At 42.9% G+C, this 15,381-nt stretch overlaps 1 protein-coding gene across 4 annotated transcripts in view; it reads left to right on the plus strand.

The window, feature by feature from the left end:
- Positions 1-15,381, plus strand: part of NPTN (neuroplastin) — a 72,837-nt gene that overhangs the window by 44,554 nt on the left and 12,902 nt on the right. For all 4 annotated transcript variants that reach the window (XM_017548060.1, XM_017548061.1, XM_017548064.1 and 1 more), the window contains one exon: positions 1,440-1,534. In XM_017548060.1, coding sequence (XP_017403549.1) covers positions 1,440-1,534 — 95 coding nt within the window. The remainder of the gene's footprint in view (positions 1-1,439; positions 1,535-15,381) is intronic.

A 15,381-nucleotide genomic window follows, 5' to 3' on the forward strand; every position in this document is an offset into this window, starting at 1 on the left:
TTTTTTTGAGGCGGGGTCTTACTCTGTCACCCAGGCTGGAGTGCAGTGGCATGATCACGGCTCACTGCAGCCTTGACCTCCCAGGTTCAAGCGATCTTCCCACCTCTTAGCCTCCTGAGTAGCTAGGACTACACGCACACCACCATTCCCGGCTAATTTTTTATTTCTTGTAGAGATAGGGTTTTGCCATGTTTCCCAGGCTGGTCTCAAACCTCTGGGCTCAAGCAGTCCACCCACCTCAGCCACCCAAAGTGCTGGGATTACAGATGCGAGCCACTGCACCCGACCCATACAGTCTTCTTACACTCCTTCCTGTTACTCTGCTTAATTTGACCTGAATCCGGGCACAGATATTCACCCTGTGTTTGTGTTAACTCAATAATTCATTCATTTATTCATTCATTCCCCTGCCTCATTCCAGGTACCAGGCTGGGTCCTGGGTATGGGATTGTATGCCAAGTAAACAGTGCCTATCCGCATAGAACTTGGTCTGTTGGGAAGCCAGACATTAATCGAGAAGTCACATCAGTATATAATCACACACATGATAAGTACTGTGAAGAAGCACAGAGTAGTGTGAGAGAATTTTGTGGAAGGAGATAACATTTAGATTGGGGCTGGAAGAAACTAACATGTAAGCCAAGACCTGAGGGAAAAGGAGTTAGGTAGACTAAGAGTGATGAGAAGAGCATTCTCTGTAAAGGAACATCTTTTGTGGAGGTTTTGAGGCAGGAACAAGCTCGAGACATTGAAAAACTGAAAAGAGACCACAAGAGCCGGACACTGGCATGGGATGGAGCTAGGGATAGAGGGGCCAGAACATGCAGGGCCCTGGGGTTGATCATAAGACCTTTCGCTGCATCTCTGTGTCTGATGCTCTGATGGCAGATTTTTTCTTTTCCTTTAAACCATGCCTGGGTCTGTTAGTGAGTAGACTTGTGGAAAGGGATGCTACTAAAAGACAAGGTAGGAAGAACAGAAATACCAAAACAGGGTCTTTGGAGAAGCTCAGAAAGCTTATGCTTTTTGTTTCTTTTTGTTTGTTTGTCTTCTGTTCTTGTTTATCTAACTGGAACCACCAGGTGAACAGCAAGTTTTTACTGATGGTTTTATACTGTATATCTGAAAATAAACTATAGTACTTTGGACGTCTTTCTATTTTGATTAATTCTTTCACATTTTGTTTTTCCCAATAAACCAGAGCATCCTAAGTTTAGGGGCCATGTTGCCATTCCATCTTTGTTTGCTTGGTGCCTGGTAAAGAGCAAGACATTAATGTTTTAGGATGCCCAGAGAGGGATTTTTGCTTTTAGGTAGAAGGAGGTGAGTTGCATTGAGTTTGGAGAGCAGGATCCCTGATTACCCCTTTGATTCTCCTTCTGTTGTATATTTTGACTGTTTTCAGTTTCCTCACTTGGTTTTTCTTCTCATCTCTGCAGGATCAATAAGCCGAGAGCTGAGGATTCAGGCGAATACCACTGCGTATATCACTTTGCCAGCGCTCCTAAAGCAAATGCCACCATTGAAGTGAAAGGTAAAACCCAGCAGAGGCTGTGGTGTGAGCCTCTCACTCTCCTTCCAAGGCAGTACTTTGGTCTGGACTCCAGTCTTCAAGCTCTTCTTCTTTCCATGTTGAGACACAATATAATGTTATGGTTAGGCTACAGGCTCGGGAGCCTGGCTGCCTGGGTTTAAATTCAGACCCCATCATCTACTAGCTGTGTGGCCTTAGCAGGTTACTAACTTCTCTTTGCTTCCTTTTCCTCATTTTAAAATTGAGGATAGTACGACTTACATTATGGGTTTATTAGGAGGATTAAATAAGTTAATAGATTGAACTACATAAAATTGCTGGTTTTATATGTGAAAAATGTTTGAATGTTGGCAGCTCATATGGCCCAAGGCTTTGTGAAGCTCTTAGAGCAGTGCCTTACAAGTGTGATTACATACGTCTTCTGTGGGTCAGCAGGATTCAGGGGAAAGTACATTGTACAGAGTGGACATCAGCTGTTTGTGGATAATTCATTAGAATTTTAATAAAAACCTTGAAAGATGAGGCAGTAGCAGAAAATTCCAAGAAGGGCAAACAGAACTATGAAAGTTGGAACTACCTAACATCATAAATCTTAGCTTTCCTATGTTATTTCAGAGAAGCATCTGAGACCCAGAAAAGTGAAACCTCTAGCTCTCTGTCACACAGTGAGTTTGTGGCAGAGCTAGTCTAGAACACAGGTCTTGAGCCCCAATCCAGTGTTTTTTCTACTATTACAAAATGATGATGAGAAGGCGGGGCTACTGTTTGAGGTCAGGTTTTTTATTTTCAGTCTTTCTCATTGTTCTTTAGATCCATAGAGTTATCCCTGGAAGCTCGAAGGACCAATTTAGGAGAAGGAAAGGGTCCGTATAATAAGTATTCAGGTCTTTCTAAAATATTTGGAAGGTTAAAAATGCAGATTCAAGAAAGGCTTAGACATATTCAAGGTTTCATTATATGGTATTATTAAATGAAAGTAATATCTTAGTGACACGGCTCTAACCTGTGAGTTGATGTAGGGATGGCCACTGCCTCCTCCAACTGCCAGTTTAATCCTGAGTGCCTAAGGGAGTTACAGTTGTGGGTCACAGTAGACCAGGGAACTCAGCATTTGATTTCTTCAGTGGCTTTTCTTGGAGAAACCTTGGTTTCTACCCGTTTTAGAAGAATGCCGCATTTATTCAACATGAGGATGAAGGGTGTGGGAAAACATTTTCTCTAAGCCAGTAAGCCAGGGAGGGCTCTCCGAAGCCTAGGTGAGCTGAGTTGTGTGGGGAGACCTTCTCTGTGAGACTTGAGGCCCTGCAGCATTCCTGGCTGAGCTTTCGGCACAAAGTCCAAGTGCAAAGAGGTCGGGTGGGTGAGGGAGGGAAAGAGTGGGGTGTCTAGTTCATTGTGCTCTCCAAGCCTGAGATAATTAGTCCTAACTGTAATCGTTAGTGACTTTGAGTTAATTTCTTTTTTTTAAGTACTACATTTTATTGTTTACTTTAGCAAGCAAATTCTTCATATACAAGCTTTCATTAACTCCTGTGTTGTGAAAACAGTAAGTGAGTAAAGATTAACTGTGTAGACAAAAGGCAAGAGAGATTTAAAGTACTGAAGAAACCGAATTGCTTTTGAGCACTTCACATATAACTTGATGTGACAAACTTGATCAACTACTTAAACTGATTGATTGTAAGTCATTATTTAACACAAGAGCTCCAAAAACTTTATTTTAAATGCCTATTGCTAGCTTCACTTTAGTTGGTAGAAACCAATCTTCATTAAAATTGTAATATCACTGAATGTATAGCATTTTATTTTAGGTTAATATAAAACATCAACTTTTTGGGTGTATGTTAACACTGATTCCTTAGTAGGAATAAGCATTCCTTAAGTAGACATGTAAATTTTAGACTACCTGGATTCCTAAATAGCTTCAGGAATAAATCTGATTAGTAAGCTAAAAGTGTTAGCTGTGGTTTTTTTTTTTTTTTTTTTTTTTTTTTTTTTTTTTGTTTTTTTTTTTTTTTTTTTTTTTTTTCTTTTTTTTTTTTTTTTTTTTTTTTTTTTTTTTTTTGTTTTTTTTATGTCAAGAAACAGTTTAATATGAGGGAGTGTATTTTTTTTTCTGGTCTTTTTAGAAAAAATTATTTGGTTATTTATTGTACTTTAAGTTCTGGGGTACATGTGCAGAATGTGCAGGTTTGTTACATAGGTATACATGTGCCATGGTAGTTTGCTGCATCAGTCACCCCGTCATCTGCATTAGGTATTTCTCCTAATGATTTCTCAGCAGCACTTTCAAGAGTGGAAACAGAAATGGTTTTTTCATTTGTTTGGCTGCTTGAGAAGGTGGCCCTAGAAGCATCTTTCTTTATATTCTCTTAAGCAGGTAGGAAGCAGCGGTCGCCAGGGTAGTCCAGGAGTATTTTCCGAGCAAGTTACAACTTACATGTTATATTGAAGGTGCTTACTATGCGCTGTTACATTCTCACTGTACAAATAGCCCTGTGAAGAAGGTGAGGCAGGTGGTGGTTATCATGGTTTTACAGAAGTAGACCTTGAGAGAATTCTGTTTTATAAATATCCTAAACCATATTCTGGACCACCTTGGATATACTGCGTGTTTATCTCTCAAGAAAATTTGTAAAGAATTCTAGTCTGTCTTTTCCTCTCCCCTCAACACCTGAATGTTTAATGTCTTGTCTTCCAGGTTATAGATATTGAGTCTGGTAAAGACTATGAACACTTCGCTTTTTCTTTATAAATTTTAAAGGTTTGCCATAGGCCCAGGATCGTATTCTAAGCTAACTTCCAATTGTGGCTGAAGTAGAAAAACTGCCTGCATTTAGAGTAGTACACATGTGTATGTTAGTTCCCAAAACATTTCAATAGAAACTCTCATTCCCTTATTGTCTTTCGGGTGGGGATAAGAGACAGTCATCTTTTTATAGCTAGAGTGATTTGAAAAATCTGCTGAGTAAGAGAGAGTTAAGAGGTAGTTGTACTTGAGAACAGAGAGGGTGTGAGAACATCAGTGGCCTCTTGGCTGAAAGGAGTTTCTCAGAATCTTCCTGTGTGGCTTGAATTGAATCAGTACATCAGGGCATATAATCCAGACCATGCATATATATTTTTTCAATGTCTTTTCTGTTCTCAGCCATTTCTTCCCCATCTGGCTTTTCCTGTCTTTCAGAACACCTCTGGGGTGTTGTCTGGGCTCAGCACTGTGGGGAGTGAAGGATTTAGCCTAGCCAGGGACTGGGCATTATCTGTCAGATTACCAAATCTTGAGCTATCTGTGGTCTACAAAAGAAAAAAAGGCTGAAGGAACCAGAGAGAGGGACAGTGGCCTGGGAACAGAGCTAAGGTGACCATGCTTTTTAACCAAAGCCTGTAGATCACCATCAAGAAAGGAATTTGGAGGATAGGAGTATCTATGTGTAATGGGGAAGACCTTGTATCTGAAGGTCTTTAAATTCTCTTCCTTTTTTTTTTTTTCAAGGACACAAATGGGGCATGGTATAAACAGGAAGATACTGTTGAGGATTAACGTTTTTCAGGTATTTGACAGGTGATCTGCACAGATGTGGAGAAGGAAGATGGAGCAGGGCTGGTCAGGAGAGGGAAGACAGCAGTGATGAGGCCTTGTGGAGACCAAAGCCCAGCCTCCCTGGGATCCACTCAGCTAATATTGAAAAGGGCATCTCTTTCCTCAGCTTGTACTCTTTGGAGGTTTTGGCTACCAGGGACTGCACACTGTATAGAGAATTCATGAATGAATAGGTATTGAAATTTTCTGTCCCTATAATTGTTCAGCCTTTTGCCCTTTACTCTTCCCTCTTCCCCTTCCTTCCTCTTCTAAAATTAAAAAAAAAAAAAACAACAACTCTCACGAAAAAGCAAATTAAAAATCCCAACCACATTCGCACGACACTTTCAGCATGCACAGCATCTCCACCATCCTTTGTTCACTGACATTCAGGAAAGGCAGCTAGTGTGATAGGTAAGGATGTGTAGAGGTTGTGACATCTTTTAGGTCAGAACTGACGCCAAAGCAACCTGCTTCTGACTCAGAATTGCCACAACTTGAAAAGTCTGAAGGCAAAATAATAATATGAAGTTGCCAGGCCATGTTGAACATCCACTTCAGCCCATAAACCATACCTGCACTTTCTTTTCCTCTCTCCAGGGTGCCACCCTGACCTTCCTTAATAAGAACAGGAATATAGCTAACATTATTGCACACTTACTATGGGTCAGGTACTGTCCTAGGTGCATTATTTGTTCCTTTTCTCTCCTCGAGTCTCCACAACTCTATGGGATAAGTGCAATTATTATCTCCACTTCCCAGGTGAGAAAATTGAGGCTTGAGGGAATGAAATAACTGGCCCAGTGTGACTGAGTTAACTGGTGGAGCCCAGGGTTCTCACTCAGGCACCCTAGCACTAGAGCCTGTGCTCCTAAGCATCAAGCCATGGTGCTCTGTTGGGCATGTAACATTTAAAAGGCCTTGGATTAAGAGTTGGAAGAAATGTGTTCTCATCATGGCCCTGCCATTAAACACACTGTGACTCTGACCAGTCACGTCCCTTCCCTGGATCTCAGCTTCCTCAGATGCTTGATGTAGAATTGCCCATCCTTAAGGTTCCTTTGTTCCGTGTGGCTCTGATCATCTGGGTTCCCTCATGTGGACAGAGATGAGAGGTTGTGTATTAGTCAGGGTTCCCTAGAGGGACAGAACTTATAGGATATACATATATATAAAGGGGAGTTTGTTAAGCATTAACTTACACGATCGCAAGCTCCTACAATAGGCTGCCTGCGAGCTTGAGGACCAAGGAGAGCCAGTCCAAGTCTCAAAACTAAAGAACGTGGAGTCCAATGTTTGAGGGCAGGGAGCATCCAGCATGGGAAAAAGATGTAGGCTGGGAGAGGTTAGTTATTGAAGGAAGTGATTTCCAAGCCCATTTTCCTAGTGTTATTGGAAAATTTCAGTCAGTTTCATAGCTTGGAAAGTCATCTGAATGACTCCCACATCTCTACCTACTCATCTCTCTGTCTTGTGGCAGTATCTGACCTCCAGTACTGGTGCCAGGAAAGGTGATAGAACAGTGGTTCTCAATTTTGATTTAATTCATATGATCTGTGGCCTGGACATCAGATTAAGGCACACGAGGTGATTGTGGTGTACAGCCAGGGTTGAGAATCACTGTCTTCCAGGAAACTTCTATACCTCTTACTTAGTGGTTTTACCTGCAGAAGGAAGCACATGTCCCAGACTGCTCTAGTGTTCACAGCCAATGATGTATCTGCTGTGGATGGAGAATGCTTATTGAGCCAAAGGCCTGCATCCTTCTTGATTCTTCTTGACTGGTCACATATTCCTTCTTGGGCATAGCTCTTGGCAAGCAGTAAATCTTTACTCTCCCACTGCCTTCAGCCAAGTGTTCATTTTATCCACCACAGAGATAGGTGTTTCTGGGATTTGATAGGTTACATAAAGGAAGCAAAAAGTCTGAAAATGCAGAATCTGTGTGTTTACTTGGAAATAGCCTACTCATTGACAACACCTTTTTTTTTTTGAGGCAGAATCTCACACTGTTGCCAGGCTGGAGTGCAGTGGCACAATCTCGGCTCACTGCAACCTCTGCCTCCTGGGTTTAGGCGGTTCTCCTGCCTCAGCTTCCCAAGTAGCTGGGACTACAGGCACACACCACCATGCCCAGCTCATTTTTGTATTTTAGTAGAAACAGGGTTTCACCATGTTGGCCAAGATGGTCTTGATTTCTTGACCTCATCATCTGCCCACCTTGGCCTCCCAAAGTGCTGGGATTATAGGTGCACGCTACTGTGCCCAGCCGACGACACCTTTAAGGATAGATTTTCTTTGAAAATGAGTTGCTAGGTTATGAATATGCTTTAAAAAGTAAGCATCAAATAAGCAGTCTCTGTAAGATACCTTATACCTTGATCGCTTTCTCGAGTCTATTCTGTTAACTTTATTTAATATCATCTGAAACATGCCTCCATGGCCTGAGTTGACAGTTTCTTTTTTTTTTCTGAGACAGCGTTTCACTCTTGTTACCCAGGCCAGAGTGCAATGGCACGATCTCGGCTCACCACAACCTCCGCCTCCTGGGTTCACGCAATTCTGCCACCTCAGCCTCCCGAGTAGCTGGGACTACAGGTGTGCACCACCATGCCCAGCTAATTTTTGTATTTTTAGTAGAGATGGGGTTTCACCATGTTGGCCAGGTCTTGGCCATGGTCTTGATCTCTTGACCTCGTGATCCACCTGCCTCAGCCTCCCAAAGTGCTGGAATTATAGGCATGAGCCAGTGCTCCTGGCCCTGAGTTGACAGTTTCTACAGCATCCAGCCTGGCCTAGAAGCTGAGCCTTTGGTGTAAGTGCACCAGGCTGGGTAGCAGAGGATACTAAAGAATATGCATTTGTCCTCAGCCAGAGTCCCAGACTGCCCAGATAATGAAATTGGGTCAGGTGCTGTTGGGTAACTGAGACTCTTTTGGGACCCCTGTGTTGCTATTTATTAGGATTCTGGAGGGATATCCATTAACCAGTGTTACTAGAATATGTGACTAACAAGGACAGAGAATGAATGAATTCCCGAGTGGGTCAGTGATCTCTTCTAAGGGTCTTTTTGTTACTTTGTTGCTCCTACCCCTCACTCTTGCCACTTAGTCTGTGCCCCACTAAAAGGGTAAAGGGAAGCACAGAGTATTGGCTCTGTCACCTTCAGGATATGAAGGCTTGGTTAGACAGACCCTCAGACCTGCTTTCAGACTAACAAAACCTGGTTAAGCAGTTCCTTACTAAATGGCAAGCCCATAGAAGGCGAGGCACTAATACGCCATTAATCAGATAATTTATCTGTGTCTGACCTGATTAAACCTTATTTTTAGAGCTACAAACAAAAGTCCTGTTTGTATCAGCAAATGGGAAGAGCACATAGGAATCAGTATCTTTGATTTCTTAGAATTAATGGCAGAGTCCAAGCCTTAGCCTTGCCTTTCCCTGAGTAATGTTTAAATGCTTGACCCTGAGTTCCAACCATATACTAGATTAGAACAGAGATGTAATTTAATCTTCACAAGACCTCTGAAACATGAGTATTACTCTGATTTTACAGTACTAAAACTTAGAGTATTTGATGTGATCTGCCCCGGGTTACTCAGTTGGTGAGTAATAGAGTGAGATTGAGTCCAGATTTCCATGTTTTCAGGTCTGAAGCTCTGCTCTTTACGCTATGCTAATACAGAGTAGTTAAAGTCTGACAGGTCGATCAGTTCTGCTTTGGGTCTAGGATATTTTAGCATATCTACAGGTAAAGATAACTTTTGGTCTATTTGCTCTGCAGTTTCCAGTAATGCATGTTGTGTGTGTGTGTATGTGCATTTTCTTTTAAATTTTGCTTTACATTCTGGGATACATGTGCACAACGTGCAGGTTCATTACATAGGTATACATGTACCATGGTGGTTTGCTGCACCTATCAACCTGTCATCCAGGTTTTAAGCTCCACATGCCTTAGATATTTGTCCTAATGCTCTCCCTCCCCGTATGTTGTATATTTTTATTTTTGTGGACTGTGTTCTAGTTTATTTTCACCTCAGTATGGTAAAGTACAAAAAGCATGGTCTCTGGATTCAGACAGCCCTGAACTTGGATTGTAGCTTTACCATTTAAACATTAAGTTACTTTTCCAATCTTGAGTATTCCAGTTTTAAAAAGCGGGGTAATGTCTGCTTCATCAATTGGTATATTCGTATCTATGCATACAAATATGTATAATAAATTACTCCAAAACTTAGTGGCATAAAATGTTAAGCACTTATCACCTCACAGTTTCTGTGAGCCAGTAATTAGGGAGCAGTTTAGCGGAGTGTTCTGGCTTGGGGCTTTTCCTGAGATTTCGGTCAAGCTGTTGTCTGGAGCTGTAGTATCTGAAAGCTTAATCAGGGCTGAAGGATCCGCTCCCTGGGTACACCTCACTCACATGGTTCTTGGCATTGGGCCTCAGTTTCTCAGTGCACCGGCCTTTCCAAAGGCTGTTTGAGCGTTTCCCAGCATGCCGGCCACCCTTTCCCAGAGTGTTGAATAAAGAGGGGAAGTGATATTCTTCTCCTTCCACACACCAATGCAGCAGTGAAGACTGTCCCTAGCCTTCTTCCCAGTCTGGATCTTTAAGTCTGGGTCTTTTCAGAATAGTGACTTTTCAGAGGCAGTGCAGCTGCCAACTCAACTTTTAGCATTCTAGATGGTTCTAATGTACAGTCTTGGGAATGGGTCAAAGGAGATTGAAAATGAGAAAATATACCACATATCTGTATGTGGTAGATATATATATATATAAAAAATATATCACGTATAAGCTGATATCTGAAATTTGTATCGCTAACATAGACCACTTCCCTGAGCTCTGGACTTGCTATTTAATTGCCTGCTTGATATATTAAATAAGTATCTTTTTTTTTTTTTCCCTGAGGTGAAGTCTCACCCTGTCACCCAGGCTGGAGTGCACTGGTATGATCTTGGCTCAAGCAATTCTCCTGCCTCAACCTCCCAAGTAGTTGGGATTACAGGCACCTGCCATCATGCCCAGCTAATTTTTATATTTTTGTAGAGATGAAGTTTCACCATGTTGGGCAGGCTGGTCTTGAACTCCTGACCTTAGGTGATCTGCACACCTTGGCCCTCCAAAGTGCTGGGATTACAGGCGTGAGTCACCGCCCCTGCCAGATGTTATATGAGTATCTTAAATCTAACATGTTCTAACCTTTTGACCATCTGGCTTTTACCACACTATTTCTCTATCTTTTAACAAATTCTCTATCTTTTAACTAAGCAAAATAAGAACAAGCAAACAAAAAAACACTCATTATTGCAATCTTCCTTATCCTTAGTAACTGTCAACTCCATTCTCACAGTTACTCAGGCCAAAACCTTGGCGTTATCCTTGACGCCATTTCTTCTCACAGTCTTCATTCAATCAATTAGCAAATATATTAACTCAACCTCCAACATATACCTGGAATCTCACCATTTCTGGTTATTTCCACTGCTACTGCCCCAAGGGCCACTGCTGCTACCTCTCTCTTGCCTGGATTACTCTAATAGCCGTGGTCTTGCTTCCACTGTTCTCTGCAGTTCTTGTTCACATAGTAGCCACAGGGAGCCTGTTAAAACACACCCGTTATTTTACACCGGCATGTAGTATTCACCAGTGGCTTCCGGCTGACTCAGTGTAACTGCCCAAGTCATTATGGTGGCCTACAAAGTCCTGTCTAATTTGGGTCGCCAGTCTCTCTTTCTTCTATCTCCTGCTCTCCTCTCATTGCTTACTATGTTCCAATGAAATCCTCTTTGCTATTCCTTGTACATAACAAGCACACTCCTACCTCAAGGCCTTTGCATTTCCCTCGCCCTAGAGTGTTCTTCCTACAGATATGTGTGACCTACTCCCTTCTTTTCTTTTTTGGTGTGAGTTTTATTACTACTCAAATCAGTCTTCCTGAGTATTCAGGGAGCAGAGTTTCTAAGGATACTTGGTGGGTCAGGGGGAGCCAGTGAGCCAGGAGTGCTGATTGGTCAGAGATGAAATCGTAGGGAGTTGGAGCTGTCTCCTTGTGCTGAGTCAGTTCCTGGGTGGGGGCCACAAGATCAGATGCACCAGTTTATTGATCTGGGTGGGGCCAGTTGATCCATCAAGTGCAGGGTCTGCAAAATATCTCAAGCCCTGATCTTAGGAGCAGTTTAGGGAGGGCCAGAATCTTGTAGTCCCCAGCTGTATGACTCCTAAACCATAATTGCTAATCTTGTGGCTAATGTGAGTCCTACAAAGGCAGTCTAGTCCCTAGGCAAGAAGGGGGTCTGCTTTGGGAAAGGACTGTTACTGTCTTTGTTTAAACTAAGTTTCTCCCAAAGTTGGTTCAGCTTAGGCCCAGGAACGAACAAGGATGGCTTGGAGGTTAGAAGCAAGATGGAGTCAGTTAAGTTAGATCTCTTTCACTGTCTCAGTCATAATTTTGCAGGCAGTTTCATTCCCTCCCTTTGGGTTTTATAACACCTTAATCTTAAGGTGTAGGCTGTGAAGATGGGAAAAGGCCTTTGATCTCCTTGGCTTCTTCCTGCTGAGGGGCCATAGTGGGAACGGGAGTGAACCCCAAGGTGAGAAGAGTGGAGCCCTTTGCAACTGTCTGAGTGTACTCACGCAGGCCTGGCTGGGCTTCCGAGGCTTGTGCGGCAAAAGCATTAGTGTTCTCATCTATAGTTTTACTGCAGTGTTAAAGTGAACAGCCTACTATAGGGTAAATAATGAGTCCTAGGATGAACAGTATAGTTCCCAATTTTAAAAGTAATGGTTTGAAAGCATTAGTTTGGGGACTTCTAACCCACAAAGAACTTAGAATTTTGTCTAAACTGCAGAAACAAAAACCCCAAAAACAACTAACAACAGTGTACTGTAGTTTTTCTTTTCTTTCTCTTTTTTTTTTTTTTTTTTTTTTGAGACAGAGTCTTGTTCTTTCGCCAGGCGCCAGGCTGGAGTGCAGTGGCGTGAGCTCAGCTCACTGCAACCTCCACCTCCTGGATTCAAGCAGTTCTCCTGCCTCAGCCTCCCAAGTAGCTGAGACTACAGGTGCGTGCTACCACGCCCAGCTAATTTTTTTATTTTTTAGTTGAGATGGGGTTTCACCATGTTGGCCAGGCTGGTCTCAATCTCTTGACCTCATGATCTGCCCGCCTCGGCCCCCCAAAGTGCTGGGGTTACAGGTTGAGCCCCCGCACCTGGCCTGTAGTTTTTCTTTTGAAGCATAGTTTTTCTCTCTCCAGTCCCCACTTTTATTAAAAACAAATCATGACAGAACTGGTTTGTTTACAAAATAAACTTTAGTCTTACTGTACTTGGCCTGAGTATTTGCATAAAGTACAGCAAGAATAATTATTTTTCACTTTGGCTTTTTTAATTGGCTTTGGTAGAACTCTGTTCCATGAAGAATCTCAGATAAGACTTTTTAAAAGCCTAGCCATGGGTTTGTACCCTCAAATACTTATGAGTTGGGCAAATTCCTCTCCTCTTGGGGTCCCCAGATAACTCGGGATTCCTGGGCCTGTTAGAAAGTGAACATTCTTTACTTATCACAGGTCCCGAACCTTGTACATACTCCCTTATTTCCTTCACAATCATGCTGAAGTTCACCTCATCACAAAAGCCTTACCCGACCAGTCTGACATATCTGGCATGTAGTGGGTGTTCAGCAGCAGGTGTTTGCCAGATGAATGAAGCAGGGATGGAGCAGCACATGGTAGCCCTTCTGCTTATGTCACCGTGTGGACGTGCTGGGTCCTGTGTGACTGTGGAGCCTGCTCCTTGGAGTGCTTGGTATTTATTGACCGAAGGAAGCTCTGAGAAAGGGTGACCAGGTTTAACAGTCAGCCTGAGGAGTACTGAGTAGCTGTGGGAAAAGTCTGGCTCTGTGGGAATGAGATAGAGCCAGGTTGACCACTTCCTTCTATAGTTAGAAATCTTGCCTGGGAAAAACAAAAGGATACTTCCTTTATAACATCCTGTCTAGGAAACACTTCACACTGAGAGGCACTGAGCATGCCTCCGTTTGGCAGAGACTGGTTACAGAGACAGCTTGGGGGCCTTGCCCAGTCCATGCCCATTCAGGTGCCTCTGGAGGGTGAGTGTAAAACCAGTTTGTGCTTGGGAAGCACATTCTGTGAGCAGTAGAACTTTGCATTGTTTTTAAGCCAAGAAAAACAAAGCCAGTCAAAGGTGGAACATGAGATTAGCCCCAGTGCAATTGTATAGGCTTCTACAGTCTCAAGATGAATGCTGCGACATCCTGTTTATCAGTCCACGAACACTGGGAGGTAGGCAAGGACACAGGTGTCTCCATTTGATAATGACTATAGCGGCAAAGCCCAGAATAATGAAAGAACCAACAAAACTGGAATTTGGACCAAGGCATATCGATTCCCTTTCCTATCTTGGATAACAGCGTGACATCAGCCTGCTTTGAGTTTTATTGCTTTCAGATTACTGTAACCTGACTGGGCACGGTAGCTCATACCTGTAATCCTAGCACTTTGGGAGGAGGCCCAGGCAGGTGGGTCACCTTGAGGTCAGGAGTTCGAGACCAGCCTGACCAACATGGTGAAACCCCATCTCTACTAAAAATACAAAATTAGCTGAGTGTATGGCGCATGCCTGTGATCCCAGCTACTCAGGAAGCTGAGGTGGGAGAATCGCTTAAAACCGGGAGGCAGAGGTTGTAGTGAGGTGAAATTGCACCACTGCACTCCAGCCTGGGTGACAAGAGAGAAACTCTGTCAAAAAAAAAAAAAAAAAAGATTAATGTAACTGATGAAGCATTGGTGGGTAATGTAGTTAAGATAAAAGAAATTAAATCCAAAGAATCGTTTCCGTCTCAGGCTTCTTCAATCCTTGAAACTTACTTAATTTTTAGACTATAGTTGCTATTTATTTCTTCCTAAGTGATCCCTATAAATAGAGAAGACCAGTGGCCTCTAGCATGTCTTGAAATTCCTTCTATATTGAGTTCAGTCTAGGAAATTGTTGCAAATCAGGTGTCCAGGGCAGATTCTTAAGCTGTTAATGAAAGCTCTTGGGGCCGGGTGCAGATGCAAACACCTGTAAACCCAGCACTTTGGGAGGCCAAGGTGAGATGATCACTTGAGGTCAGGAGTTCAGGACCAGCCTGGGCAATATAGTAAGGCCCTGTCTCTACAAGAAATTTAAAAATTAACCAGCTGTGGTGACATATGCCTATTGTTCTAGCTACTTGGGAGGCTGAGGTGGGAGGATCACTTAAGCCCAGGAGCTTGAGACTACAGTGAGCAGTGAGCATGCCACTACGCTCCAGCCTGGGTGATAGAATAAGACTCCATCTCAATCAGTTAGTTAAAAATAAATAAATAAATAAATAAAACCCTTGGGACACAGGTTGAATTTCCTGTTAACTCCTTTCTTCCTCCTTGTGAAGACCAGTTTCTGGATTCACTCTTTCCTGGGAGAACCTTGGTCATTGCTATTCATTGAGTAGCTTTTCCAGGCACTCATTGTTTTTACATACCTTGTAATAGGACTTGATTGTGGTTGTTTGATCTCAGAATCTCATTTCTATAAGGGAATCTGTGACATATGACAGGATGCATAATTGTTCCAGCAGGTGTCTTTGTTTGTTTGTTTGTTTGAGACAGAGTTTCACTCTTGTTGCCCAGGCTGGAGTGCAGTAGCCCGATCTGGGGTCATTGCAACCTCCACGTCCCGGGTTCAAGTGATTCTCCTGCCTCCGCCTCCCAAATAGCTGGGATTATAGGTACCTGCCACCATGCCCGGCTAATTTTTGTATTTTTAGTAGAGACAGGGTTTCATCATATTGACCGGGCTGGCTTTGAACTCCTGACCTCAGGTGATCCACTCGCCTTGGCCTCCCTAAGTGCTGGGATTACAGGCATGAGCCACCACACCCAGCTTGTTTGTGAAGGTGCTTAAAGAAAAAACTTGGGCTGGTAGAAGAGATGATAATAGCATTTGTTTGCATTTTCTTTAAAGAAGGGCTTAATTGAGGGCAGTTGGGCCTGTATTCTTTTCCAGTAGGTTGGAGAATCACCTCTATTAGTAGAGCCTCACATATCAGTAACCCTGATACCTGCCTGGGCAGCTTTAGTGGGTGGGGGTAGAGGATGGGGTTGGTCCCTTTACCCTATTCTGACCTGAAATGCTCTTCATCAAAGCTGAGTATGACAGTAGGCATAAAGACTGATGACACTGGAAGCAAGGATCTGAGCCAGAAGGTGGGGCCTTTGT

The sequence above is a fragment of the Cebus imitator genome, unplaced genomic scaffold (assembly GCF_001604975.1).
Source record: "Cebus imitator isolate Cc_AM_T3 unplaced genomic scaffold, Cebus_imitator-1.0 Scaffold203, whole genome shotgun sequence".
Lineage (NCBI taxonomy): Eukaryota > Metazoa > Chordata > Mammalia > Primates > Cebidae > Cebus > Cebus imitator.